The sequence below is a fragment of the Poecilia reticulata genome, chromosome 1, assembly GCF_904066995.2.
Source record: "Poecilia reticulata chromosome 1, P_reticulata-male-v2, whole genome shotgun sequence".
Classification (NCBI taxonomy): Eukaryota; Metazoa; Chordata; class Actinopteri; order Cyprinodontiformes; family Poeciliidae; genus Poecilia; species Poecilia reticulata.
The window spans coordinates 29167211-29195051 of NC_088830.1; the positions used below are offsets into that span (position 1 = coordinate 29167211).

At 39.1% G+C, this 27841-nt stretch overlaps 3 protein-coding genes across 5 annotated transcripts; all 3 read right to left on the bottom strand.

Annotated features, from left to right (window-relative positions):
* Positions 1–423: 423 nt before the first annotated feature.
* On the bottom strand, positions 424–7399 carry adisspa (adipose secreted signaling protein a). 3 transcript variants are annotated; one of them, XM_008419406.3, is made up of 6 exons: positions 7266–7397; positions 6103–6191; positions 5420–5556; positions 4714–4867; positions 3734–3859; positions 424–2643 (listed from the first exon to the last, which is right to left on the bottom strand). In XM_008419406.3, the coding sequence occupies exons 2-6, from the start codon at positions 6119–6121 to the stop codon at positions 2543–2545; spliced, it is 537 nt and encodes a 178-aa protein (XP_008417628.1). In that variant the 5' UTR covers positions 6122–6191; positions 7266–7397; the 3' UTR covers positions 424–2542. The 3 variants fall into 3 exon arrangements, 2 of the variants coding, with proteins under 2 accessions (XP_008417628.1, XP_008417621.1); XM_008419399.3 differs by having other exon boundaries at positions 7224–7397; XR_014088955.1 differs by having other exon boundaries at positions 2564–2643; positions 3655–3859; positions 7224–7399.
* A 2578-nt stretch (positions 7400–9977) lies between these two features.
* LOC103470761 (GTPase IMAP family member 7-like) lies at positions 9978–12821 on the bottom strand. The gene is made up of 2 exons (XM_008419420.3): positions 12573–12821; positions 9978–11310 (listed from the first exon to the last, which is right to left on the bottom strand). Exons 1-2 carry the CDS (start codon positions 12658–12660, stop codon positions 10151–10153), a joined length of 1248 nt encoding a protein of 415 aa, XP_008417642.1. The 5' UTR covers positions 12661–12821; the 3' UTR covers positions 9978–10150.
* A 1875-nt stretch (positions 12822–14696) lies between these two features.
* Positions 14697–26898, bottom strand: tesk1a (testis associated actin remodelling kinase 1a). The gene is made up of 11 exons (XM_008419431.3): positions 26536–26898; positions 25642–26264; positions 21967–22088; positions 21808–21856; positions 20868–21014; positions 20347–20429; positions 19959–20049; positions 19729–19812; positions 18553–18639; positions 17673–17763; positions 14697–16828 (listed from the first exon to the last, which is right to left on the bottom strand). The coding sequence occupies exons 2-11, from the start codon at positions 25846–25848 to the stop codon at positions 15666–15668; spliced, it is 2124 nt and encodes a 707-aa protein (XP_008417653.1). The 5' UTR covers positions 25849–26264; positions 26536–26898; the 3' UTR covers positions 14697–15665.
* Positions 26899–27841: the final 943 nt, after the last annotated feature.

The window sequence follows — 27841 nt, forward strand, 5'->3', positions numbered from 1 at the left end:
GGGAACAAAGGCAATACAATGGGATGAAGTAGTGAATCATATTTAAGCTTAAATACTGGGAGAGGTAAGGTGAGACGACAAGGAGCTACTAATAAAAGGGAAGAGAATGGCTCTAATCTAAGAAAAATCTATGCAAAACACAAAGGGGAAACCAAATGAATAAACAAATCTTTAATTTTACTGGGTGTTTTTAAGTCCAACCAAGGATTGAGTTTACAAATTAGTAACTATAAACCTGCATACAGAACAATGGTTGTTCTAGTATCATTGTCTAATGTGCTGTCCTGGATCAAATAAAACTTAAATTGAATTGAACTAACCTCTAAAATGGAAATATTTAAGTATATAAAACACAATAAATAAAAACTAAATAAACATTCAAAGTTCCCTTAGCCCAGAAAGCAGGAACAGAACAGACAGAACGGTGTTTGAGCGAGTGCTTTAATTTAAACAGAGCAGCAACAATAAACTCCAGACTGACCATCAAAACTAACAACAGAACAAAAACAGCAGAAATCTTCAGACCCCTGATGATGAAAGTGACTTTAGTTTCAGTTTGGTATCAGAGCTGGACTCCAACTCCTTTAGCCAACATTCGCTGTCACGATGTGGTCTGAGTTTGGCCCGGCGCCGCGTCCAGATTGGATCCGTTAACGGATTTAAATATCAAGCCTGTCTGTCAAAATGCTGAAGTCAAGATGGAAGCAGATGATTCATCTGGTTATTAATCTTTCATCACTCAGAAAACAAAAGGAGGGAAGGAAGTCTCCAACTGTTTCAGCTGAGGACTATTTTATTGAATTCAGTAATATTTAAAGTATCATGCAAACGATGTGTATTCTTAGGCACTGTTAAGGGATGAATGATGGTGATCAGATTGTCCCAAAGTATTTAAAGAAAATTCCCTGTTTTTTGTATTATTTAATTCTGATCATGATTATTCACAGAAAATTCTCAAATCGTTTTAACAGAACAGATACAAGTTAATATTTTTAAAGTCCATAAGTAATTATTTTGTTCTTCGAACTAAAAGACATTATTCTGGATAATAGTAAAATAAAAAGGACTCTGCTCTTTGGGTTAGTGGGAAGTGTGACACCACCATGCACTGACATATCTTGAGATTAATACTTAAAAAATGAACAACTTTACGATAAGACAGTGAAATTTACACAAACAGACTCTAGTTAAAGGAAATGTAAGCCTCTGTGTTGCACGAACCTCTGATTTTCTGGAAAGGTTTGATATCAGAAAGGTGAATATTACTGTAGCAGTCCCAGGCTCCCTCAACTGAAAAGTCAATTTATATGTTTGGCAGTGAGCTAAAAGTAACGTGTAATCATCAGAAATTTGATTTAATCTCTTACAACCTTCCTTTAAATATGAAGTTATACTTCCAAACTAAACTCCATTCAGTTTCGTAAAGGTGACCTATTGTGCTTCCTTGAACAGGTTAGGATAGACCTGTTAGCAATATGAAACATGTTCATTACATTTTCAGCACAAAAAAAATTGATTTTAGTTTGATTAGTTCTGTCTATGAGCTGTTTTAGAGCGTCTGTCACTTTAAATCTAAATAAGCTGCTGCTGGCCACGCCCACCAACTCAACATTTACACTTGCAGGCGAAAATGCTGCAAACAGATGTGCAGTTATACATCCGTACAGCTTTGAAAAGCAGAAATGGAGCCTCCTGCACAACCAACAAGAATGCAGCAAGTAACAGCAACACTTTTCTTTTCCTGCAGCCATTGTACAGCTCATCCAGCTGACCAAATGTGCAGGAGCTCCACTGTGGTTGCTAGGGAACAGGTGGAGCTCTGCTGTGGTTGCTAAGTAACGAGTAATGCCTGTTGATTTGTGACGCTACATTCCGGAGGTTTTTGAAATGGCTCATTTTTCAGACACCAAAAATATTAACATATTGCTAAAAGAAAAACTGCTGAGTACTTTTTGGTCTGTTTTTAGAAGCAGTAGAAACCCAAATGGAAGTGCAAAATATACATTTTGCATAATAGGTCTCCTTTAATTTTGGACCTTCTGTTGGGTCCATAAAGTAATCTTTATGGGATTACTGCTGCTGATGATGATGATCATGATGATCATGATGATGATGATGATGATGATGATGATGATGATGATGATGAGCTGATTTTCGTCTGGCAGTGAGTGCAGGTTTGGGTGATAGATCGTACGCTGGCTACTGTTCATGCTGGTTTTATAGCCTCTCCAGCATGGAGGCTTCGTGGCTTAAAACCAAAAAAAGTGCAAAGTGTAACTAGCTCATCTTTTTCACAGCAGAGGAATCAGTACTTAAACATTTTATATGTATATTAGAGACATAATCCAGCATAATTACAGTGGAAATTCAACATGCTGCGTCATTCCCACCGTTTCAATAAATACTTTAAAAGCATCACAAATCCATGACGGCTTGTAAACAGGGACACACATGAGGCCGTTTCTGCAGCACTGTGAGCCTTGACCCTGTAACATAATAATTACATCTTCATGTATAAAGACAGTGGCTTTGAGTCTGTTCATCATATCCTCTTCCGCTCGCTGCTGCGCCTGGCGTGGGGGTCCCTCTGGGCCCCCAGGCACCGAACTCCCTCCAGCAGCATGGGGGTCCCATGGTGAGGGTCTGCCAGGGGGACACAGGAACAGAAAAGCATCGTTATTACACGTCACTGACATGTTAAACTATAGACTGAAACGATTAATCATGATTAATCAATTATTGAGATAATCGCCAGCTAATTTAGTACTAGTTTAATTAAAATGTTAAGACAAACCACATATTGTGGGGGAAACAAAATGTTAAAAAAGATCTAATTTCAGTTCAAGTCTCCTCCCAAGCAACCAGAACTTCATATTTAATGGTACAGATTAGAGCTGAAACGATTAATCAAATTAATCGTGATTAACTGATTACTGAAGTAATCGTCAACTAATTTAGTCATTTATTAATCATTAACTCGAAGGCACATACTGTAAAAGTGATAATTTGTGGCAGAATAACTCACTCAGAGCTGTAAATAAGCAAAAAAATGAAGGTGTAAATGTATTTATTAATCAATTAATTTGATAAAAAATTGGTACATTATGCAGATTTTTCATGTAACCACATAAGCCTTTTTTATAAAATGTTAGAACTACATAAAAAGAAGCAAATAAACAAGTAATTCAATTCCTTTTTTAATTAAGAAAATATTTTATTGCCTAAAACGCAGTAAGATAGCATTTCTTGAGTAAACTTGAACCAAGTTTTGGCAAAACCTATTTACAGAAAAGTTTTTCTTTTAATCTTAAATGCAAAATGTATACATATTTTTTTAAGGTTTTAGCTTAATTACTGCTCCAATTGTGTCATTTCTTCAGCAAATTGCCTTTTTTGAGTCTGTATCCTCCACTTAATGATTAATTGATTGCTAAATTAGTTGATTATTTCAGTAATCAATTAATCACAATTAATCAATTCAGCCCTACATTGAACAGAGAAGGAAACTGAAATAAGAAGTAAACCTGACGAGATGAATCTGCCACATGAAACTTTTCCAGGAGTGTTTTATAATCCTGAACGTTTCACTGTGAATCATGTTATTTCTGTCTGACTGAGTTGTGTGAAAGGAAGAAAAATGTGTGATTGTTTCACCTTCCAGGATGCCAAACAGGAACAGATATCTTTGTTTCTGATGCTGTTCTTCACAGCAGCTGTTACCACACAGACGTACCAATTATTTTGGCCTGGAGTCTAATCTTCAAGCTGCTGCCTTTTCGTCCTTTAGCCGCCACAGTCATCTCCTCCTGGACAACTCCTTCCTGGTGAGTCCTGTACTCGCAGGTCACCTTCACTCCTCCTGTCGAGGGATTTACAGTTACATATATTTAAAAACAACTAGACACTGTTTATATTATTTGTAATTCTGGGTAACAAGTTTAATGTAGCAAATTCAAATACTTTTATCAGCTTATTTTACTCTGATTTTATATTTCAGAATTTAGTCCCGGTATAAATTCAGCAGTAATGTGAAGGCCACGGAGAATTAATAAAGAAGCAGTATCATAAAAATGAAGGAACACGGTGAGAGAAAGCTGCAGAGATTTAAGAGGAAACGAAGGGAGAAGTTTGATGCCTCGGCCACAAGGGGGCGCCCGAGGGCTGAATCAGCTCCAACTTTCTAATAACTGCCTGTTCATGTTTGTTTGTGTAATATCCTTCGGAAGACATAGGACAAATGAAAACATGAAAACAGAAATAGTGATATTACACCATAAAAATAACTCAAAGGTGTTACATATAGTTTTGAATGTAGCTTTTCTTTCTAAAAATTTTTTCTGTCTTGTTTATGTCTCAGAGTAGGAATGAACTGTTTTGCTTCCAACATTTTGCACATAAGTTTGTGGTTCATTTTAATCCAAAAGAAAAAGATTTAATGCTTCAGATATTTCACAAATGAGATATTAACTTATATGGAAAAACCTTACAAAAACCTGGTATAGCAGCAAAAAGCCTGCACTGAATGAACTGACTAGTAAATACATTGTTTCGAGGTAAAAGAAAACAATGTCCACTAGGGGGCTCCATACTAGGCTCGGCATCTCAATATGGCTTCATCAAGAGAAGAATTTGGAAAACACTGCACATATTAAAATATTTTACAGAAGGTAAAAACAGAAACATGAAGTTTGGATATGTTGCTCTTAGACTGACCTTCCAGCATGGAGTTAATGCGCTGGATCCGGAGGTTCTGGGCCCGCCGAGTCGGAGAGACAGACGGGAGACAGGTGAGCTCCTTGCCCAGACTGGGCACATCTGGGACAGTGAAGACAATCTCATAGCAGTGGTGGCTCTTAAGGAAACCGGCCTTGAGGAAGAAACAGGTTATGGTTATCCAAGGTTTGACTATTAAATGAAAACAAAATTATAACACAATCTTTTTAGTATTCCTTAAATTGACTTGCTTTTTCCCTTACACCCAATTTAGTGAGTTTTTCCCGCCCTATACTAGTGTAGCGCTAAACGTTCATTTGTTTTGGTTGTATTTACCCAGAATGCCCTGTGCTTTAGCTTCCAGCTCTTGGAGCGGTCTCTGGTCCACTTTCCGTTCACATTATGGATTCAAACCGCACCAGAGTTCACTTCAACTGAACCAAAGCTTTTAGGTGGACCAGAGTTACACTATTTGTTTTTACACATTCACACCTCCCCAAACGAACCGGACTTTCTCTGTAAACAAAATGAAGTTCCATTAAAGTGGACCGAACAGTTTCTGACGTATAGCTGGGAGTGAACTGCTAATGTCTGAATTTGATCTACAGCAATGATCAAAGGCAGTGCAGGGTTTTGTCTGGAGCTTTAAATCATGTGCAACAAACTGAATGTATGTTTCTTTATACACAAACTCATAAACACACACCTTAACCAAGTAGTTGCCATCTTTCTCTTGGACAGCAACGAGGGTGGAGAGGTTGGACTGGTCATCCCTGCGGGTTGGAGAACCTGGAGGTTCGTCATCGTCAGGGAAACGAACGCCGCTTGCTTTGGACGTGGAGCCTGGAGACGGAGAAAACGAGTAATCAAATCACAATTAGGATGAAAACAAGAAAAGCTATTAGGACAGGGATGTCCAAAGTGTGGTCCAGGGGCCATTTACAGCCCTCTGGAGGATTTTGTTTGGCTCCTCAGTCTACAATTCAAGAATAGACTGAATTCCAAATTAATTTAAAATCTTTTTATACGCCTGTTTATTTAGGTACAACACAGTATGTTTCCTTTATTTGCAATGTTTCTGTTTTCATTGCTAAAATCAGAAACTGCTGCCAAATTTTTGTTGCCAAAAATAAAAGAAAAAATAAATCAGGACAAAATGTCCCCCCAAAAAGTTTAGGAAAACATCTACTTTTATTTAATGTGAAAATGTACAGATTCCTTTTTCTACAAAAATTATAATAATAAAATATTATCTATGTAGCATATTACTGAAGAGATAAAAACAACAAATATTTCAACAATCACGTTTTTGAAGTGCAGGAAGAACCCTGGAAAGAATCGACACATTCATGGTGAGAACAAACAAACCCCGTGGCGTTTCCTGCTTACCTTTTCTTCCCGTTGCCATGGTGATAGGGTTATGATCTGGGTGTTTTCAGATTGTACTTTGGTGTTGTCATCACTGACCTGAGGACAAACTGAGAAACAGAGACAGTAGTGTCAGAGTTTCAGTCAATCTGGGATTAACATGATCCCAGCAATTCCTTTTAAGTTTATTAAAATTTGTAAAAAAAAATTATTTTCTTGAGATTTTTGATCTGTGCAAACTAAAATAAACTGTGAATTGCATAAATGATTCAATTTTAACACAGATTATAGATTTAGATTTTTTTTATTGAGGATTAGAAGAGTATTGAATCTGATTTGACGGTTTCAGTAAAAAATATATTAATGAGATTAAAATTTACATCCAAGATTTAACATTTAATTTGTAGAACTGCAAAAACTAAGAATTAACAATTATTTTAGAAATCAATTATTCTGTCGATTATTCTGACAATTAATCAATTGCTCTGATAAAAAAATGTTTTAACCACTTCGGTTTCTATACAATATTAGAAATATATAAAAAGATGCAAATCAACAAATAATTACATTCCTTTTTCAGATAATAAGCATGAAATAACAGAGCACTGTAATGGCCTTTTCTGAGTTTGTATGCTCTAGTTAATGATTAATCGATTACTAAATTAGTTGACGATTATTGATTCATCATGATTAATTTGATTAATCGTTTCCTGGTTGTCTACTACTCTCTTGGTGTATCACATAAAATCCCTTTAAAATACTTTAAATATTGTGTTTTAAACATCTTAAAGGAATAGTTTTGCAGAACTCTGTCAGTAGTTTTGCATAGATTAATTAGTTCTGCAGCAGACTTGAATATAATTTAAATTTGCATCTATTTAAAAATTCAGTTTTTCTCTTACCGTTATGATTAATATTTAATCATTACATTAAAGCTCCACGTGTTTGATTACCTTGCACATTAACACATTTATCAATATAAGAGAATCAAACACACCACAATTCAAACTAACAATAAGTGTGCAACAATATTATCAAACATCCACGCCCATCAAGTTAGCAGCTGCAGCAAAGCCCTTTCTATGCGCCATTGAAAACAATCCCGTCTGCAACAAATAAACAAAAACAGCGGAAACACGAACCGCTTCGGTCCGCCGTGTTGCTTAGTCCTGTCCCGCTCTTACATTTCTACTCCCAGCGGCAGCGCTGTAACATTTCCCCTCTGTGAACAGAGGCAGTCCGCTGTCTGTCCTTGGAAAGATGGAGAGATGCTGCACTGAATGTTCCCGTGCGCGGCGCGCCCCCGCGCTGCGTCCGCGCGCCCGCGCAGCCGCACTTCATGTCTGGAAACAGAAAATAGGACATTTGGTGCGGGACGTGCGACCGCAGGACAGCACCGAGCTTTAGGGCCATTGGATATGGAGAAAAAGGAGAAGTAAACTTAAAAAAAAAGATTAATCTTTAAAAAAAAGAAATAATTTCTAATCTCCAAAAGTAAAAAATTCTAGAAAAAAATTCTGAAATTTTATAATCTCAGAAATTTTCTATATAAAACACAGGTATTTTAAATGTCCAAGTCAAGAAATTTCTTTAAAAAAAAAAATAAAAAATGTTGAAATTTTATGATTAATTTCAGAATGTTTCCAGAAAAATAGCAAATTTATTAGCTCCAAAACTGAAAAAAAAAAGTTTAAAAAAAGTCTGAAATTTTCAAATTAATCTCAGTATTTTTCTACAAAAAAGAGAATTACTGAGTTTTAAAAGTTTAACATTTGATTGGAAAAAGATTTCAGGAATTTTCAGGAAAATATTTTGAAATTTCTGAGTTTCAAAAGTAGAAAAAATGTACATTTTTGAAAATTTGAAATGTCCAGGTTTTTTCTTGAACATTTTTTAGATTCATCTCAGTCTTCCTGGGGTTTTTTCCTAGCATATTTTCAACTTTTCAATGTCAGAAACGTCCAATTTTTTTCTAGAAAATGTTTCAGATTAAGTGATTTTTATTCCTCTCAAATGAAAACGTGAGATAGAGTCTTTGTATTATTTTTATTGAAAGAACAGTAGTTAGGCATGTTTCATTATCCTGCAGGTTGTTGCTTGTCCCTGATGAAACTGCAGAGCAGAAACTCCAGCTGCAGTGAAACCTTTAAGCAGTTTGTCTGTTGTTAAGGAAGAATTTTTATATTACAATTAAATTTAGCAAAACTCTGGCTCTGATTCTTCCTTTTGATCCCGGGTTCTCTCGCGTGGCCACGTGTGGGGACAAAAACACAACAATGCGTGTTGACGTCACAGAATAACAGAATTTAATCCAATCAGAAGAAAATATAAGATAGTACAGGAAACTGAAGAAACACCGATACAAACATTGTTACCTGAGACAAGAAGACAAATAAATATCAAGGACGTCCTTGGAGAAAGAGCTGGTGCAGAAGTAAAATAAATCAGCTTTTTCTAAATTGTTTCCGTTGTGCACAAACTTTTATACCTGTAGGTGTGTTTTCCTCTTTAATGTATTCAAATAAGGCGTATCTCTACTTGACCAATTGGAAGGCATCTCTGGCCCTTTTAAATTTAGAAGAAGTCCCGCAATTTGTTCACAAGATCAAACACCTTTTGTTAAATAAGGTAGAAGCAGACTCTCCGAATTCATGGTGGTTTATGGCTTTTCACAGATCAGTGTGAAAAGCTAGAACTTCCTACTGATTGTTTCCCAACAGACAAAGAGCAGATCGGAGATCTTGACAAACCATCTGCTTTAACTACACTAAAATATATCAATAGGTCAGAATATGTTATAAATTTTAAAACTATAATTATGGTATTTCAATCAAGTCATGATCAATTCTAAAACTAACTTATTTTAAATGTATTTTATTAACACTATCCAGTTAATAAAATACTATCATTCACCATAAACCTAAGTATTTTCTAATACTAAACAAAACATTTTCATGTGATTCTAATATAGTCAGAAATACAATTTCAAATACATTCATCATTGACTAAATTAATTCTAAAACAAGATAATAGAATTTTCAGTCAAAACATGTTATTAATAACTAAGAAAAATGTCTTACAAATTAAATGTTAGTGATTTAAAACATTTTATGTTATATTCAGTTTTTGCACCATGTCAGATGTTAGTTCTGGAAGACTTCTCATCCTGGTTACGTGAACCGACCAAAGTTCCCTTTCTCAGAGTAATTCAAGTGATACTGTCCTCCACCTTCCTGCATATGTTAATTTATGACCTCCTGTCTTTAATGATAAGACTCCAGGGGTCTGAGCCGAAATTCTCTTGCAGATCCTCTATTCTCCTTTGTACTTTAAATACTTAACCCAGCAATAGTTCTTCGGGTTTTAAATCACTAACACAAACCTGTTCAAACTTAAGAAATTCGTTCTAAAAGGTTTAAACTGTGTTAAAAACTAAAAATAGTCATTTTTCCTCAACACTGTCTACATTTAAAAATAACGCTGCTGTCAAAATGAAACTGAAACCAAACACACACCAGCGCTATTGAGTGAGTTTATCTTATTTCCTTAGTTGCTCATTGTTCACCTCTCCTAAAGTCTTTTCAGTCTCCTAGAAACTTTAAAGTGTTTTTAAACGGTTGGTTGCTCTTTGTACATTAATCTACAAATATCCTGTTTTTAAAGAGAAAAGCGTTTTCTGCAGAAACATCAGAACTGCCTCCAGTTCCTCCCTGGCTGATTTTGCCCTCGTCGTTTTCTCCCCCACCTCTCAGCATTTACAGGAAATGGCAGCACTAGAAGAGAAACTGGAAACACCTTGAAACCGATTTTCTGCTTAGTTTTACAGCTTTTCGCCTCATTACGTCTTGTATTACTTTGTTTTCAATCTGAGCATGAATAGAAAAAGACTAAAGTGCTATTCTTCCAGTCTTATTTTATTTATCTTCCAGTCAAGAGGATACATCATAATTTCTACAGTTTGAACAGAGTGAAAGAACATGCGTGTTTAAATGAACAGCACAGCCAACGTGTTCAGATTGGTGTTTATGACAGGAAAAAGGATAATTGTTTAACCTTGTAAGTCAAATGTTTACAGAATAACACAGGAAAAGTTGGATTCCTCAGCTTGTCTTCTGGCTGCTTGAGCATGCCTGGCTTGCAGTTTTTGTTCTTGCTGTTGGAGTTGTGACGTATACCAGGCGTCCAGTCTCTCTTTCTGCTCTCTCAGTTCTTTCTCTCTCTCTCTTTTCATCTGATCCTGCATGGCGCACATCTCTCTCCGTCTCTCCTGCCTCTCCCTCTCTCTTTCTTGCGTTCTGAATTTCTCGTCCATCCTTCTCCGCTCGTCCAGCTGCATTCTAGCCATCATCTTCTCCGCTTCTCTTTCCCTATTTCTCTCCATTCTTTCCCTCTCTCTCTCCTGTCTTTCGCTCTGTCTTATCCTCTCTCCCTCCATCCTTTCCTTCGCTCTCTCCTCTCTTTCCTTCACTCTCTCAGCCTCGAAAAGCTGATTGATCTTCTGCATCTCTTTCTGATACTGTAGCTGGATTTCTTTCTCTAGTTCTGCTCTCTCTTTGCGTATTTTCTCTTCGTTCTCCTTCAGGATCTGTTGTTTCTTCAGTGCGATTATCCTCTCAGCCTCCTGGAACATCTCGTTGGTGTAGTGGCTTCCTCCATTTTTATCAACAATGCTTCTGATCTTCTGGAGCAGCTCCGTGACCTGAGGCTTTTTATTCTCCAGTTTGTTGTTGAAAACATGATACTGGCCGTTGCATCTTCTCACAAGATCCTGCAGCTCTGAGCTTTCAGACAAGAAGTTTTCTATGCTGGTGTCTTCGAGGAGATCTCCATGAGTAAAGAGAACCATGCTGTATTTATCTGCAGTATTCCCGAAGATTTCCCGAATCTTTTCCACGGATTTCTTTTCCTCTTTGGTGAATCTGTTCAGTGCGATGACCAGCAGGAAGACGTGGGGGCCAGGAGCGGCAAACGGGACGCACCGGCTAAAATCTTTGATGGTCTTTTCCTCGTCAAACCTGGTGTCCGACAAGCCCGGCGTGTCAATAACGGCGACCTGCTTTCCGTCCAGCTCGCTGTTACATTTGGAGCAGTTGATCGTCAGAGATCTGGGGCTGCACTTTGAATCGAAGCACTTTCGACCCAGAATGGTGTTTCCAGAGGCGCTCTTCCCAGATCCGGTCTTCCCCACCAACACAATCCTCAATTCATTGTTGTTTGTAAAGTTTGTGCCTGGAAAAAAAGATATGAAAGACTTAGTTTTTATATGTTAAGCTGTAGAAAATGAAGCTCGGGAAGATTAAAAACACAGTACAATAATAGACATAGAAGAAACTTGATGCCCATCTTCTCCGAAATTTTGAGATTAATCTCAGAAATTTTCTAGAAAAAAAACAACTTTGAAAGTCAAAAATATTTGATTTCAAACTCAAATTTCCTGTTTTTCTAGCAAATGTTCAACTTTTCAAACTCAGAAACTCTTAATTTTGAGATTAAGCAGAAATTTTTAAGAAAAAAAATTGTGGAAAGTTTCGAGTCAAAAATGTACTTTCGAAACTCTGGAATTTCCTTGTTTTTACCTGAAAATGCCTGAAATAAATCCTAATATTTCTGAAAATTCGCCAGCTTCTTTTTAGTTCAGACATTTCCAAGATTTTTTCTATAAAATTTCTAAGATTTACTAAAATTTTTAGAGTTCTTTTCAAGAAAGTTTTAAACTTTTCAAACTCAGAAATATCCAAGTTTTATTCTTGAAAATGTTTTTAGATTAACGTCAAATCTTGTTAGTTTTTTCTAGCAAATGTTCAACTTTTCAAACTCAGAAATTGTAAAAGTTTTTTCTAGAAAAGTTCTGAGTATCTCCGACTAAAATGTACTCCTTTTTTATTTCCATCTACAATGTCTCTAATACGTCTTTGTATTTTTACAAAGATGCATTAATGATGATTCAAGCTGAAAAAAAGGTAAATCGGAGCGTATCTGAGACAAACAGTTGCTTTGGGCCCCCACACCACCAGGGGGCGCCCCAGAACTTCAAGAAAGCATAATAAAAAGATATTTTTTAAATGTTAGAATAATATTGACTAATAACTAACTGCTATTACACATGGAAACTTTTTAAAATTTGTTTCTATAGTTACATAAATAATGGTGAATCTCTCTCAGCTGCTGCCACTGTTGGGGAAATCAATTCTTTAACTTGTTTAAATTTCATGCTTATCAGTTGAGGTAATTATCAAATAGTCAAAATAAAAATACCACTCTGCATTTCAAAATCCAAATATATTTTTCTTAGTTTGGTACTCCTGTAAGATTAAAATTAATAACCATAATAACACTGGTCCGACGTAAGCTAATTAAAACAGATGCTAAAGATAGCAGCTCAGTTATTCATAAAGGAAAACACGCGGTGTTTAAAATACTATAAGTCGCATTCAGATAATGGATGGATGGATGGATGGATGGATGGATGGATGGACTGCATCCTGACTCACCCCCGCCTGTGTTTGAGCTGAAGCGATGCCTGTCCATGGTCAGGTTGGAGAGCGCAGAGCAGAAACTGCAGCTGAATGAAATGCTCATGCAACATGCCCCTCTTTTATAGCCCTGCTATCAAAACGAAACTGGAACTCAGCCCAGCTTACACACATACTTTCCAAGTGACTTTGTGGAAGGTTAAAGCCTCTTTAGTTGGTTGTTGTGTTAGTTGGTTGTTGTGTTAGTTGGTTGTTGTGTTAGTTGGTTGTTGTGTTAGTTGGTTGTTGTGTAAGTGTGCATTTTAAATGGTTTCTTGTCCTTGCATGATTTTTAAGCTTACATATAAGTGTGGTGGGATGGTGTTCCACCCTCCCCTGCACCGGGCACCGTTGATTGGTGGGCGGGGCGAATGGCTTTATAGTTGGGCGGGCCGCTGCAGGGTGCGCGTGCGTCTTTGTCTCCCACTGTTGTTACGGTCGGCTGCTACATGTCTTGTGGGTTTAGTCGATTCGTCTGCGATCTGTGGCTCTGATGGCGTTGCCGGCTGCAGCTGGGAGTTGCTGTGGCGTGCGGCTTCCGTCTGGTCTTCACTTGCTGACCCGCTTCCTCCCGGGTTAGGCTGTGTTTCCACCCCTGGGCAACTGATTGTGTTTGGAGCTGCAGCGCTTTGGACGCTCTGCTGTCTTGTCTTCCCGTTGTTTGTTTGGGCAACTCTCCACTGAACCCGTTGCGGATTGGGCCGGCTGTGTGGGCGGGGCATTACTCCTCTGGCCCCTTAGTAGGGCACTTGGAATGACGACTTGTTCCATTCTTTGAAGTATTTTCTTTTACCGTTTTGTTGAAGTATTAATTTGTTTGCTTTGCTTATTTCTTCTGCGCTGCATGTTTTCTTTTGTTTGACTCATTTCCTTGCATTGCATGATTTGTTTTATTTATTTTTGGAATAATCAAACTTGTCTCCCCTTTTTTCCTTTTGTTCCAGAGACTGCGTAGTAGGCCTGAAGCCTCGTTTTTAAAGAAGAAATGTTTTAAAGGATTGTTTAATAAAATATTGTGCACTGCTAAATCTGTGTTCGGGTGCATCTTGTTGCGTTTAAAAAGATCACCACCTGCTGGTCACATAAGCAGGTTTTAAATGTGAGATTGTGCACTTCTAAATTTTTGAATGTAGTCTTGAGTTTTCATCTGCACTCTCATTGTAAGCTGCTGGTTTCCCCTCGCTGCCCTCCTCTTTCCAGCATTTCCGAGAAACGGCAGCACTTGATGTGAAACTGAAAACAGTCATGTAAAGCACAATATGGAAAGTGAAAGCAAACCAGCCTAATTAAACTGATCTATATTAATGCTCCGGGCATTTTGTTTTGAAAGTGTAAGCACCTGTTTCAGGCGCGGAGCTTTAGGGTGAGCTCGGGGGGTTTTATTCCCGTTTCCAGAGATACATGTTACTTCACTTTACGCTGAATTAGTTAATGACTCGTTTAGAATTTAAGTTACATGTTATCCATTTAATGTCTTAGTGCCAAGTCGTTTTGAATTGTTGCTTTAATTAAAATGTGACAAACTGTTTTTGGGGAAACAAAATGTCATTTAAAGGTAATGAAGCTCCATATCTAGAGATGCATACTAAGGCTGAAGTGATTTGATTGATAATTGAAATAATAGTCAACTAATTTATTAAGATGGAATACACAGAATCAAGAGGTCATTTTGTTGAAAGAACACAGTTTGAGCAGAAATCGAGCCAAAATTGCACAATATATTTTGCCTGTTAAGATGTAAAAAAAAAAAAAAAACCCTTTGTAAATGTTACTTTCAAAACACCTCAAGTGGAATAGATTTAGCTAAAAAACAAACAAGTTGATCAGGAAGACCTGAACTAAGAAGCATTGTTAGAAGTATTTAAGCAGATGCATGAAATGTTAATGCATTTTCGGCAATTAAATGTTGACTTTCTTATTTAACAAACTAAATTATTTCCTTATTTGAATCTTAAAGTATTGTATTTTTATACAATATTTGGCACACTCTGTAGCCTTTTTAAGTGATAAAACTCCAGGATGTGCCAAATTTGCATTCAATTGTTTAATCGTCAGAATGACCGATTAATCGCAAACTATTAACAGTACAGACACAAAAATAGATCTTTTTCAGCCAATTCAGTTTATTTTCCCTAGTTTACCAGATGACTGCACACATATCTAAAGTTTTCTAACAGAAAATAAAACATGAAAACAAAGCAAGGAAATTAGAAAATAAATGATCTGCATGTATCAGTCACTCCACTCTACATTAGCGCATACACACACAGTGTGTGAGATGATGTTTACAATAAATACCCAGAGCTGCTTTACACGCCACTGTAACAAATTATGACATGAAGCCTGTTGAGCCAGAGATGGTCACAAACTCAAACACAACAAAACAGCTGCTGTTTTATCACAAAGTGCTTCAAACTCAAGTGCAAAAAAACAAAAAAAAGTTTACATTAGGAGCCCAAAATTTCCCTTAAATAAATGTTAATCTCTCTCTCACACATTCACACACACACGGGTTGATTATTAGAAAAATGTAGAAAGAATAAACTTTGTTAGGTCTATAAATATTCCTTCGGCAGCCGCAGTTAATCAGCGAAACGGGATTAAAAACAGTTTGTCTCTGCAGCCACACTGATGTGCGAGTGGGAGCCAGCAGGGGGCGCCGCCGTAGCTGCCATGCAAACTTCCTCTATTAAAAAACGGAGGCAAAATGAGGTAATATAAACTTCTACAGCAAACAGTTCTGTACAGATTCACCTCCGTCACGGCGCCGTCGAGCCAGAAAACGGGTAAACTGCAGTGGCCGGTGAAGTCATCGCTTTTAATTATGTCCTCATTTAAACTCCTGATCTCAGAAACGGTAAGAAGACGAAGGCTCTAGCTAGAAGCGAACAGCAGCTAGTTTACACTGAACTAGAATGCGACCTCGTTAAGACATGCTGTTGAATCTTTGATTCGTGGAGAATTGGGCAGGAGGCGGTCATTTTGACTCTGAGCCTCCTCCGGACTGCCAGTCTCACTTTAGCTGTGAGTTGTTGCGTTGTATCCTCCTGAGACGCCTCTGAAGGGTGAACTTTACGACTGCGCCTCCGGCAGGCTCCGACCAGGCTCATGCGGTACCGACTGGTCCGCCACGAGTCCGTTGGTGCTGCGGCACAGGAGCGTTTTGGCGGCCGTGGCGCTAGCTGCCGTTGAGGACGCGTTGCTAGCTGTTATCGTACCGTTGAGGTTCTGGTACTGCCGCTGGCGGGGCAGCGAAGCCCGGCGGCGGGAGACTGGCATGGCGGCAGAACCACGCAGGCACACTGAGGGGAAACTCAAACCCACCAAACAGCAACTGGGACAGGAAATGACCTCGTCTCGCTCTGAGGAGCCAGTGAGGTCGGAGGACGGCACCTGGCCTTCGACGTAGCCGTTAGAGTGCCGTCCTCCCCCCCACTGCACCTGCTGGCCAATCACCAGCTCCGACAGGTTGTTGTTGTCCAGCTTGGGCAGTGTGGAAAAAGATGGCGGCCCGTTGGTGCAGGGGAGCCGCCAAGCTTTGGTCCGTAAGTTGGAGCAGGAGGTAGAGGTGAGCAGTGGTTTTACAGGAGTGGAGTTCAGGATTCTCTTTGCTGGTTCTGGCGACTTGGTGCAGTCCATTGGTTCGGTGAGACAGACGCTCTCCTCGTTGTTCTCCTCCTCTTCCTCCTCGTCCAGACGCCCCAGAGACACCATCTCCAGCTCAAGAGGAAGACCAGAATCCTCTTCGGTAGTATCCAAACTTTGTCCATCCGTCCGTTCCTCTGACATCAACACCTTCTCGTCACCCTCATTCCCCGCCACCTGGCCGATCCCGTCCTTTTCTTGCTCAGCGTCACAGGGGAACGGTGCGGTCCGGCTGATCTCCGGCGTGCAGGGCAGCGACTGGCACCTCCGCGGTGGAGCTAGCATCCCTGTTGTACCTCGGAGGAGGCGCGGCGAGGCACACGGGTCGCAGAGCGCAGGCAGGGTGAAGGTCAGGGAGATGACAGACTTGCTGGGCGTGTCCAAGAGTTTACACCGGCCGCCGTTTAGGTCCCTTCGGAGAGAGAAGGGGTTGACCCGCGGCGGCGTGCCCAGGACAGGAGGCGTCAGGGCCGCTGGGGGCAACATGTCCGACTGGCTCCTGGCTAGACCCTTTCGCGGTTGACTGTGGTCTCCAAGGTGACAGGGGGAGCTGCGGCGCCGGTATGGGCTGACGTTGACCGTTACTGGCTCTGAGCATCAGGAGGAGAAACAAATGTACAACAGACAGGAGTCAGAATATGCAACAAAGAAAGAAATACAAAAAATAATGATACTACAAAAACGCAAAATATTACCAAGTACTTTGGTCTAGTTTCTAGTGCAAATATTTTAGCACACTTGAAATTAGAGAAAACAGAGTTGCCATTCATTAAGAAATATTACCTTATTTAAAGTCAATAATTCTTTGATATTGGTGAAAAAACACTAGTTCCATTTTCAGATTATTTCACTTATAACAAAACATTTTTTCCATGTTATAAGTGAAATAATCTGTCAATGGAACTAGAATTTTTCAATGAATTTTTGACTTAAAACAAGCTCATATGTTGCTCTGAGTTAGTACACTTCAAATAAGACAAAGCTAATATATTTGCACCAGAAACCAGACCAAAATTACTTGGTAAGCTTTTGTGTTTTTGCAGTGTATGACAAGAGTATTAGGGCCAATTTAATTATTGAGAATAAATTCATGTAAAAGCAAGTCAAAATAATACAAGGATAAAGTCGTACAACAATAAGTCATGATAATATGAGAATAAAGTCGTAATAATATGAGAAAATTCTGTCATCTTGATGGCATCAATCTTTTTTTTTTTTTTTTAAAGAAAAAGCTGTAAATTAAAACCTGAAGTTTTTGCAGTGGTTAAAATTTGACAGAAAATAACTGAAATCAGTCCGTCTTTATTGCTGGTCAGAACAGAAACCTTTATTGAAATCAAAAAGATTCCTGACACAGTTTGGTTTCATGCAGTTTGACTGTAGATTTATCTCCATTTAGAACCTTTAAATCGTTCTTATTGTTATTTATTTTACCAAGAGTGATGGGAATCTGCCTGTCTTCTCCTCCCATGGCCTCCAGCGTGAAGACGATATCAGAGAATGAAGGTCGTCTCTCTGCGCTCATCTGAAAATCAGAAAGACAAGAAAAGGTCAACTGACGTTTATTTAAGTTCTGGTTCTGTTGGTTCTGGTTCACCACTGTTGACCATCACATATTAATGAAGCGACTGAAGAGCTCTAGTACAATACTTAATTAGTTTGAGTCTTGCCTAAAGAACAAGAACTTCATTGAGTTAGACATTAGTTACATATGGGGTACCACAAGGTCCAATCCTGGGACCCCTGATATTTAATGTCTACATGGTCCTGCTAGCTCAGATTATAACACGTAATACAATTAGTTACCATTACTATGGTAGCTAAGGGTGTCAAAACTTTCTCCAGCTGAACAGAAAAAAACCTGAAATAATCAGTTTTGGACTTGAAGAGGAATGATGTAGAGCAAAGTCGGTCCTCGAGGGCCGGCATCCTGCATGTTTTAGTTCTCTCCCTAGTGGTAGTAACAATCTCCTCAGCAAGTCAGTGTTCTGCTTAGGCCTTCTGATGAGAACATCATTTGATGCAGGTGTGTAAAACCAGGAAGAGAACTAAAACATGCAGGATGCCGGCCCTTGAGGACCGACTTTGGACACCCCTGATGTAGAGTCAGCACATGGCTTCGGCTGCTGCAGCTAGAAACCAGAGAGCAGGCCTGAAATCTGGTCGTAATGAGTCTGACCTTCAGAAACGCATAAAGACGGTCACAAAGCCGGCCTTCCATCACCAGAAGAACATTTCTAGGATTAAATGATCCCACTAAAACCAGGAGCGTTTTATGCTTTTGTCATGTAAAGTGGAGGCAAGGTCTGCTTACGTTACAGCAGGTCACGGCCAGGCTGAAGAACGCGGCTGGGCAATCTCCTATCATGTTCTCGAACGCGTGCACGTCCAGACCGAAATCCTACACAAACCCAGAGAGAGAAGGAAAAAAAAAAAAGAGAGACAGCCCTTCAGCAGGGAACCAGTTACAGCCCATTGAAGGTCAATTCACTGTGTAAGTGAAACCAAAATCTGAAACATAAACTTTAACATTTCAGTGACATTTCATACCTGATAGTCCAACAGAACCAGTTAGTTTGAGGATCAAAATTGCATTTTCTGCTGGTGCTTTTGGCTTTCACACCGTAGTGAGTGAAAAGAGCCAAACCCTTTGACAAACCTGTTCCCCTTCTCGTTAGATTGACATTTAACTCAACTTTTAATGCAACTTTGCTTTTAGAGTTATGTCAAACTTTGTTCAATCAAACAATTTTAGCTATAAAGCACCCTTCAAGTTGGAGGCAGCTCGCTGGAAACACATAATAAAGGGTATTTCTGAACTGGGTTTGAACCATCCAGGGTCACAGTCTGCAGGTGCAAATACCTGGTGGGATCCTCCCTTTTCCTTTTCCCATCTTTGTAAGAGGGCTGGTGTACTTTTCTTCACTTCCCTGGACTAGTAAGCTTAATTTCTTAATAAAATAAATAAATTGCATTTTGATTCGTTCTTGATTGACTCAGTGTTTCACCTTAGGTAAGAATTATTTATTTCCTTAACAGTGTCATTATTTACCAAATAATGCAAAGTTGAGACTTGACTCAAATTTTAGAGCAACTTTGCATTAAAAGTGTCTTTATTTACCAAATGACACTTCCTGACAACAGTCGTAAACATTTATAAAGACTCCTTCATGTTCCCAACAGATGCTATGGCATGTTTCTGAAAGTGTCGTATGCACACACATTCAAACAGAATGCTACGAAAGTTGTTCTCAGTGTCTTCCTCAGAAGTTTTTGTGCCGTTTTCTTCAGTAGTTCTTGTTGCAGCGCCCCCACAGGCGAGGAGGGGAAAGTGTTTTTTAAAGGGTTTAGTTTGACACAATTCAGTGTGAAAGCGAACTGCACCAGCTTGAATTGAAACAAATGTATCGTCTGTAAATCTCAGTAGATCATACGTGAGAGCAGATCTAAGGTACCACAACCGGATCAGAACCGACCAGCAGTGACCTACCTCTGTCCTTGGTAAGAAGTCTGGATCCGCTTCGATCCGGGCGATGATCTCGCACAGGATGATGCCAAACGCGAACACATCGACCTGAGCCGAAGAGGAGAGCAGAAAGTCCAAACCGCATCACATCGACATCAAGCACAGGAACACACCCGCTGCGCTGGAGCGCCGGAGCGACGCCGCTGTGCTGCGGTTCTGAGCTTCAGGACACATTTACACGGTCGGCTCCTCACCTTCTCATCGTACAACTCTCCTCGCAGAACCTCCGGCGCCATCCAGTACGGAGAGCCCACAATGGCCAGCGGCTGCTTCTCCACGCCATCACTACAGAGCAAACGGGTCGTTATTAGGGCTGCAATAATAAAACGATTAAGGACCCAACTGCAGCAAGGCAAAACAAAAAATATCAACCCACACTGTCATCTTTAAACGATTGAACTTTAAAGAACTGGTTAACTTGTTTTGAAAAGTCAAAGGGATTTTTAAAAATTAATTTATTTTATATAAACTCTTGAAGCATGTAGTAACTTGAAAATAAAATTGTAAAATCATAACAGAGGGGTTTTTGATTAGTTTTTAAAGGCACAGCAACAGGAAAGAACAGAGAAAAAGACTCTAAACCTGTAATCTGGGATCTTCTCTGCCAGGCCGAAGTCTCCAACCACAGCAGTGAACGTCCCGTTTTCACAGCGAACCAGACAGTTCTGCACAGACACAAAGAGTTACATCCACACTGGCTTCAGCTGAAAACAGATGCTAACGTCTTAGCTGCTGCAGGCCTAACAAACAAAACTATCCTGCAAGATTTATCAGCTCATCTTCTCACAGTTTGGATGAAAAAACACTGCAGCATTAAAGAATTAGATCGAAACAATAAAAAAAAGTCCATCAAAAACTCAAAGATTTTTAGATTCCTTTCACATATTTACAAAAAAAGAGGAAAATTAAGATTTTTTATGACTTTATAAGGTCAGAGATTTGTACGAAAAAAAAAAAACAAAACTTGAAAGCTAGAGCTGCTTGGCTGAACCAAAAGAACAAAGAAAGGTTAAAGGTTGATTCAAGGTCCGATTCTTCCATTAATAACACAAATAATGTGATGATTCAGAGGTAAAAACACTCTGATATCAGGCTGCAGCTACCTTGGAGGTGAGGTCTCTGTGGAAGATGCCCTTGCTGTGCAGATACTCGAGTCCTCGGGCGATGTCCAGAGACAGACCGACCCTCGCGCTCCAGGACAGGTACAGGTCGCTGTCCAGCAGCTGCTCCAGGTTTCCTCCATTTATGTACTGAACACGGCGGACAGAGAAGAGTATTTGGATTAGAAACAGAACAAATCAGAGCTGGAGTTCTCCATTTTTATGCTTTGTTTTTTTCTGTTTCCACAGTTTTTATGCTTTTATCAACCAGGCAAGCTGTGTCTCTTCAGGACGAACACCGCCCTCTGGTGGCGAAGGTGATAATTAGTGATAGATAACTACTATTTAAATAGATTTAATGTTCTGAAACACTGAAGTGTAAGACAGCTTATTAGGACAGTTGTAGGTAAAAAAAAAATTCCACCAAAAAGCTGAAAAATGTAGAGATTAACCTCTGAAATGTTCTAGAAAAAAAACCTTGAAATTACTGAGTTTAAAAAGTCAAAAAAAAAAATTATAGAAAAAAACTCAAATTTCAGATTTTCAAAAGTCGAAAGTCTTCGACTTTTGGAGATTTTCTGAGTTTCAAAAGTGAACAATTTTGACTTCTGAAACAGAAATTTTCATGTTTTATGATAAATAATTTCATAATAAGATTTTTGGCTTACATGTACTACTCTTTTTTCCTCTACCTACAATGGTCGTAATACGCCCCTGTAGAAGTGTGACAATCATTCACAAAATTAAATTAAATGAAGGTCCTTTTAAAAGTGAAATTTTAATCAGTATCTGAATGAACTAAATTTCCTAAATTTTCACGCTCTAATTTATATCCATAGCATTAAAACAAGGCTAATAAAACCAGAAAACAAACAGATATGGTACAAAAGTGAAAGAAAAATGTAATCTTGTGGTAAAACTCTTGGAAGGGTTCAGCCTGTACCTCAGTCAAGGCGTGGAGTTGGCCTTCATGAACACAAACCCCAAGAAACCTGAGGAAACAGGAAAAAACATGATGACAATTTACAGGCAACGATCCACAGATCTGCATAAACAAATCCCTGAAACCTCATAGGGTTGATAAAGTGAGGAAACAACCAACCTGAGGATGTTTGGATGGCAAAGTCTGTTCATCAGCTGCACTTCTCGTAGCATGTTAGCTTTGTTGCTTGCTAGCGTGTTCATCTTCAGGGCCATTACCTGGCCGGTGATGCGGTGCTGCACCTGGAGAGCAAACAGAGGATCATCAGGGGAAAAAACTCAACTGCACAGGGAAAAAATGAGATGTTGGCCCAGCTCTGTTATATTGGGTCCGATTTATTCTTTTTTTGTTCTTTAAGGTTTTTGGTTGAGGCGTTCTGGATAAAACCCATACACAGGCAGGTATTGTTTTTACAACTTGGAGCAGCTGATTGGCATCTTAAAAGCTCAAGTAATTACCAGTAAAACAGATCTAGAAATGTGTCATCAACCATAACATGTTGAATATCATGGCAGAATCTTGTGCATCCTGCGTGTGATGATCGGGTCACCGTTTTGTCATCACAGCCTGCAGAGTTCGGAGTCAGGAGCTGAAACAGGATGCCGGTGCGTCTGGGTTTGTGTGTGTCTGCATGTGTGTGTATTAATAGTGTAGCACTAATAGGCTTTATGGATTTCCCATCACCCCTCCTGATCTGCAGAAATCCAACGCGCCGTTAGCGACGGCCTCGCCCAGCTGCACGCACTCGCCAGCAGATGCAGCGCCAACAAAACACATGACTCCAGTCACAATAACAAGACTGAGAAAATATAAACTTTCATGATTCTAATATAAACTTTATTTAATCTATACTCAAAAAAGAGAGAACAATGCCATGTTGCTACATTGTTTGATTCTTTCTCCGTTGAATTTTCACTTTCTGTTGAGGAACGCAGAGCAGAAACAGCTTGTATAAAAATATACTCAGTTTCTTTTGTAATCCGTGTAAATAGGCGACTAACCATCACCTTTCTAACTCTCTAAAGTATTTTGAGTGACATTTTGATTGTGGAGTCAGGAATCGCACACGGCCAGCCGATCAGTTGATCTTATGACCTTAACCGAGTCAGTTACAAAAATAAAAGACAAACTGATAACTGCTCATCAACAATCAGCCAGAAAACTGCAATCGGTGCAATCTACCTTCTAACATTTTTATTTTTTTTTTAAATACATTAAAAATGCAAGTAAGAAAATAATCCAACTATTATTGTTTTTTGAATAAGAAGATAAATATTTTATGGCCTAAAATGCAAAAACAGCATTCCTTCAGCATATGCTTCATAGCATAGGCTGAATCTGTAATTAAAAAAACAATACTGTTTATTAATCTGTTGAATATTTTTGACTAAATACTTGGATAGCAAAACATGCGTAATAGTTTTTTGGTTGTTTCTTTACAGGATATAAAATCTGGTGAAGCTTCAACTGGGTCACTTGAATTCTGCACAGAAAATTTTAACAGATTTCTTTTATTTTAAATGTAAAATATATATACTTTGCATTTAACCATTTTTTAATGGTTAATTGATTGCTAAATTAGTTGACAATTACTTCAATAATCAATTAATCATGATTAATTTGATTAATCGTCTCAGCCTCGAATTGTGTGCACCAGACGCTGTGCTCAAATTTACTATGGATTTAAAGAAAATGCAAACAGTGATTAAAAGATTAACTCTTTGTCTTTGTTGTTCTCAACATTTTGCATTCATTTTGCAGCGTGAGTAGTAAGTTTGCACAAATTAAAAATAAAAAGCCTCCTCTGCAGATTGGTATCATTCTTGAATTGCAGTCAGGAGCCACAGAAAAATAAAAACTCTGGACGCTCCTGGTCTGTAAACATTCATTTCAGAGACGATTCAGAGCAAAAAAAAAAAAAAAAGTCAAATCAACTTTCACCCTGGAGGAATACTGCAGATTATCATCTCTGATTGCATTTAAAGCAGCAGGCTGTGAACATTTACATATGTACCAACACAAAGGTACACACACACACACACGCATGCAGGTGGTGTGTGAGTAAGCTGCTTAGCCCAGTGAGTCCTGCCCTCCAATCCGCCTCTCCACACAGGCAGACGACACACAGGTGTGTGTAACAAACTCCTGGTATTAATAACATCAAACCAACATGTTTGAGGAAAATCTCCCATTAAACGGTCGACTGAATAATATTAATATTCTAGTCACAGGGTCATCAGGTGTATGAGGAGTTAATTCTGCTACAACTTCAGGATAATTTGGTGGAAATTAAAACAGAGCTGGATGATGTGGTTACAAATAAAATCTTAGGTTTCGTTATAACAGATCTGATTTTAATCTGACTTTTTTCCTCACTTTATTTCAAATAAATGACAAAAAAATTGTTTCAAAAGGTGTTTTTTATTTCAATTATCCCTTCTGTGGGTTGTACGAGGGAGTATTAGGGCCAAGCTACGAGAGGTTTTTCCTAATTAGGAGAAAATAGTCATAATCAGAGTTTTCCCCAGTTTTATAAGCGTAGCGGACTTGTGCTTCCTTCCCTCTGTGACCTTTGACATTTTGAGCTGCAGCGAAGTGAGAGTAAAGTAGTAGGCAAATGTACATGGGTTTCTTTTTATTTTACCTACAATACATTTCCACATTTTTTTAGGCGCATTGTATTGTTTCTTTTTTTGTTTTGTTTAGAGACAAATAATGTGGCTGAGAAACAAAAACACTGAATATGGTTCACTATTTTCATTTTTTTTTTTTAATCCATTATGTTTACTGGACAGGTGTGCCCAGGTGTGTTTTTGAATAAAAGTGAAAGTAAAAAGTGTGGTTAATAAAAGAAAATCTTATTATTTTTGCTGCACAAATTAAACTAGAAAAACATGAGGAGTAATGCTAGATTATTTATAAATCTGTGTTTCATTAAAAACAGCAGGAAAAAACAGCAGGAAAATACAAATATATGAATATATGTTTTCATTTTAAAGTGTCCAACTCTATAGTGGCACCTAGTGTTTGGGAGGAAGCATAGCATATAAAAGGCAGTTCTGGTGAGCTGTCAGAAAAAGTAATTTTGTTTGATTGGGGACCAAATTTGCAACATTTGTTACATTTTCAGCTTCTGCGGTTCCCCTCCTCGCCTGTGGTGGCGCTGCACCAAGAACCCTGGAAGGAAATGATGTGAAAACCTTTGAAGAAGACGCTGAGCACAACTTCCTTCTGCACGAATGGTAAACAAAAATGGAGTAGCATCATATTCTTTGGTAAAAAAAACCACAAATGATTTCTCCCACTAGCCAGACTCACGAGTTTGGTTGTATTTACCCAGAATGCCCTGTGTTCTAGTCAGATTACTGCTTTTGGAGAGATAGCCACATATGTATTCGAACTGCACCAGAGTTCACTTCAACCAAACCAAGATCTAGATTTTAGGTGGACAAAATTTCCCTTGCTTTGGTCCGCATCAGAGTTCGGTCGCGCCTCCTCAAACGAACCGGACTTTGCAGAGTTTGATTAAAACAGATTAAACCAGGCTGGTGAGAATGCACCCTAAGATTTTAAACTGCAAGCTGGCTGTCAAATCAGAAACAGGATTTAGCTGAACTGCTGCTTGAAATGCACAAGAAAAACTGGCAACGTTGAGTACAACAAAACTAGAAAAAAAAAAACTCATCCAACAAGCTCATAAGTGGAGTTTCATTAAATTCTTAAGATCATTCAATGATGTCGTTGTTCTCACCTATTTTATTCCAACTGGAGTGAAAAGCAGAGGACGGTACGTACCTTGAAAACCTCTGAGAAGAAGCCTGAGCCAATCTTTTCACAGAAGAAGTCATCAATGCGAGCCAGGCTGGACACCGCGCTCCTCAGGGCTCTGTATGAGGACGGCCGGATCCGGTTGGGAGCGTGGATGCTGTGAAGCGGCGGCTCATCCAGACCTCCTGGCCCATCCTCAGGGTTGCAGAGGCAGCACTCATTGTGACGGTCCATGGTGCTGGTGGACCACTACAGTCCAGATATTTGGTTCTTACCAAAAGCAGTTACACCTGAGTAGTCCTGAGGCACTCCCACATGGTGCCTCTCACCATCATTGCGTCAGAAGAATCAGGGTGAGGAGCTATAAATGATTTTATTGACAGGTCCACACTAACATGCCATCATTTCCCCCTTTATCGGAGGATGCAGTAGACTCCAGGTAAACTATTAGAGAAAAATCCAATATTCCTGCAAAAGTTACCCATCCTCACAGCTCTCCAAATGCTGCATCCAACATGGAAGGCTTTGGTGTTAGGTATTCCTGCGGTCCTTGAATGCATCCATCAGCATCCAGTTAGTTTTGAGGACTTGCTGGCAGAAGGCCCTGGAGGAGTCCCAACACACTGCACCAGCAATCAGGGTTCCTCCCCCTAGAGATGGAGAGCAGAAACAGCAAAAAGATGTTATCAGAGCGGAAATATGCCAATATTTCCCTTTAACAGGTGCCATAACAGGCCGCTTCTCTGCGTAAGGGAGATAAGCTGGATGACACCGACCTGCTGGGCTCGCCATCATCTACGGCCCCACTCAGCCATTGTGTAGATATTTCTATTTTTTATTTTTACCACAACAAACAACGCTTATAACACAGCTAAACAAACCGCACCATGTGGCGCTTTAAATGTTTAATGCGCGACTTACCAATATAATCCTAGCTTCTGTTAAAACGGCAGCAGTCAATGACAAGCAGGCAGCAGCGGTCAGATTGGCCGCTCGGCTCGGTCCAAATGTCGGCCTGGCCAGGAAAATGTCCGCGGTTCCGCTGCTGGAGGTTTAGTTTAGCCCAGAGATTTCTATCATTCGGTACCTCGACGGCGTCAGCCTGATAATCCCGTCTGGGTTTGTTTCCCCGGCCGCTTCTTGGGATGTCTACAATAAGGATCTATTCTGGAGTAAAGTATGGCGGAGGGATGTCGGTAACTTCCTGTTTGGAGTTTCAAAGTAAAGGTTCAGACGAATGTTTATTAAAAACGCATATATATTGAAGCAAGGGAGCACTACTTCCACACATTTATACTCGAGTAAAAAGTAGCCCTCCAATAAAATTTCTTAAATATATTTTTTAAACATTATACAGGACCATAATATTGAACTCAAACACTGAGCTGTGTATCATCATGTTTCCGACTGTCCATCTTAAACACATCATCATAAATTTGTTTGAGGGCATGTAAAACTATGTTTTGAAATGTTAATAAACACTAGAACATTACTGATGAAAAAATCTCTACAAAGCTCAACTTTTTCCAACCATGAATCCCTAGCCGTGCTTTCGGTTATGAAAGACTTTTATTTTCGTAACAAATATATTGCACTTCCTTCGATAAACTCGCTAAATTTGCGGTTCACGCACAAGCGCCGCAGCCTGCTGAGCGGCTCTGATTGGAGCAACAGCAGAACTGTTGCAGCTGAACCCAGATCAGCTTCTGCATGGATCACTAAAGATTTCCAGCCTGGAACCGGAAGTGATGCGACTATTAATTAAATTAATAATAAACCAAGGAATTGTGGATTCCGTGAATGCGCAAATAAGCAATAGCTTTCGCAGTAATATAACATAAGGCATCAAGGATTAAAGAGAGTCCGTTTACATTTTTTTTATTTGACTTTTTTATTTGTATTTTTTTAAAGGAAAATAAAGTAAGAAAACGGAGCAACGGAGCATCTTCACCGGATCTCATCCTCTGCTTCCTCCCACTGATTCTGAGATGACGGAGGCGGAAGTGATGCTGTCAGTTGCCTGCGTGCCTGGAATGAAACCTTGCTGTGATTTATACACTCACAAATCCACTGAGTGAATATAGTCACTCGGTTTGCTTAATATAGAGCTGTCACTTAAACATAAATTCCTGTTTTATCACTCAAAAATAACCAAGAAGTAGGAATGGTGTCAGTAGTGTAGGATTGGGATAACCTCACAGTAAAATAATTAGGTTATTTTGTGGAC

Coding starts and splice junctions, on each gene's coding strand:
- tesk1a (XM_008419431.3), bottom strand. CDS start 25,848: ATGGACCGTCACAATGAGTGCTGCCTCTGCAACCCTGAGGATGGGCCA. Junction 21,857..21,966: donor TGCCATCCAAACATCCTCAG/GTTGGTTGTTTC, acceptor CTGTTTCCTCAG/GTTTCTTGGGGTTTGTGTTC. Junction 20,430..20,867: donor ACAGAGACCTCACCTCCAAG/GTAGCTGCAGCC, acceptor GTGTCTGTGCAG/AACTGTCTGGTTCGCTGTGA.
- adisspa (XM_008419406.3), bottom strand. Junction 3,860..4,713: donor CATTAACTCCATGCTGGAAG/GTCAGTCTAAGA, acceptor ATCCCTCGACAG/GAGGAGTGAAGGTGACCTGC. Junction 2,644..3,733: donor ACTCCAGGCCAAAATAATTG/GTACGTCTGTGT, acceptor TCCCCCTGGCAG/ACCCTCACCATGGGACCCCC.
- LOC103470761 (XM_008419420.3), bottom strand. CDS start 12,660: ATGAGCATTTCATTCAGCTGCAGTTTCTGCTCTGCGCTCTCCAACCTG. Junction 11,311..12,572: donor CAGCTCAAACACAGGCGGGG/GTGAGTCAGGAT, acceptor CTTTTTTTCCAG/GCACAAACTTTACAAACAAC.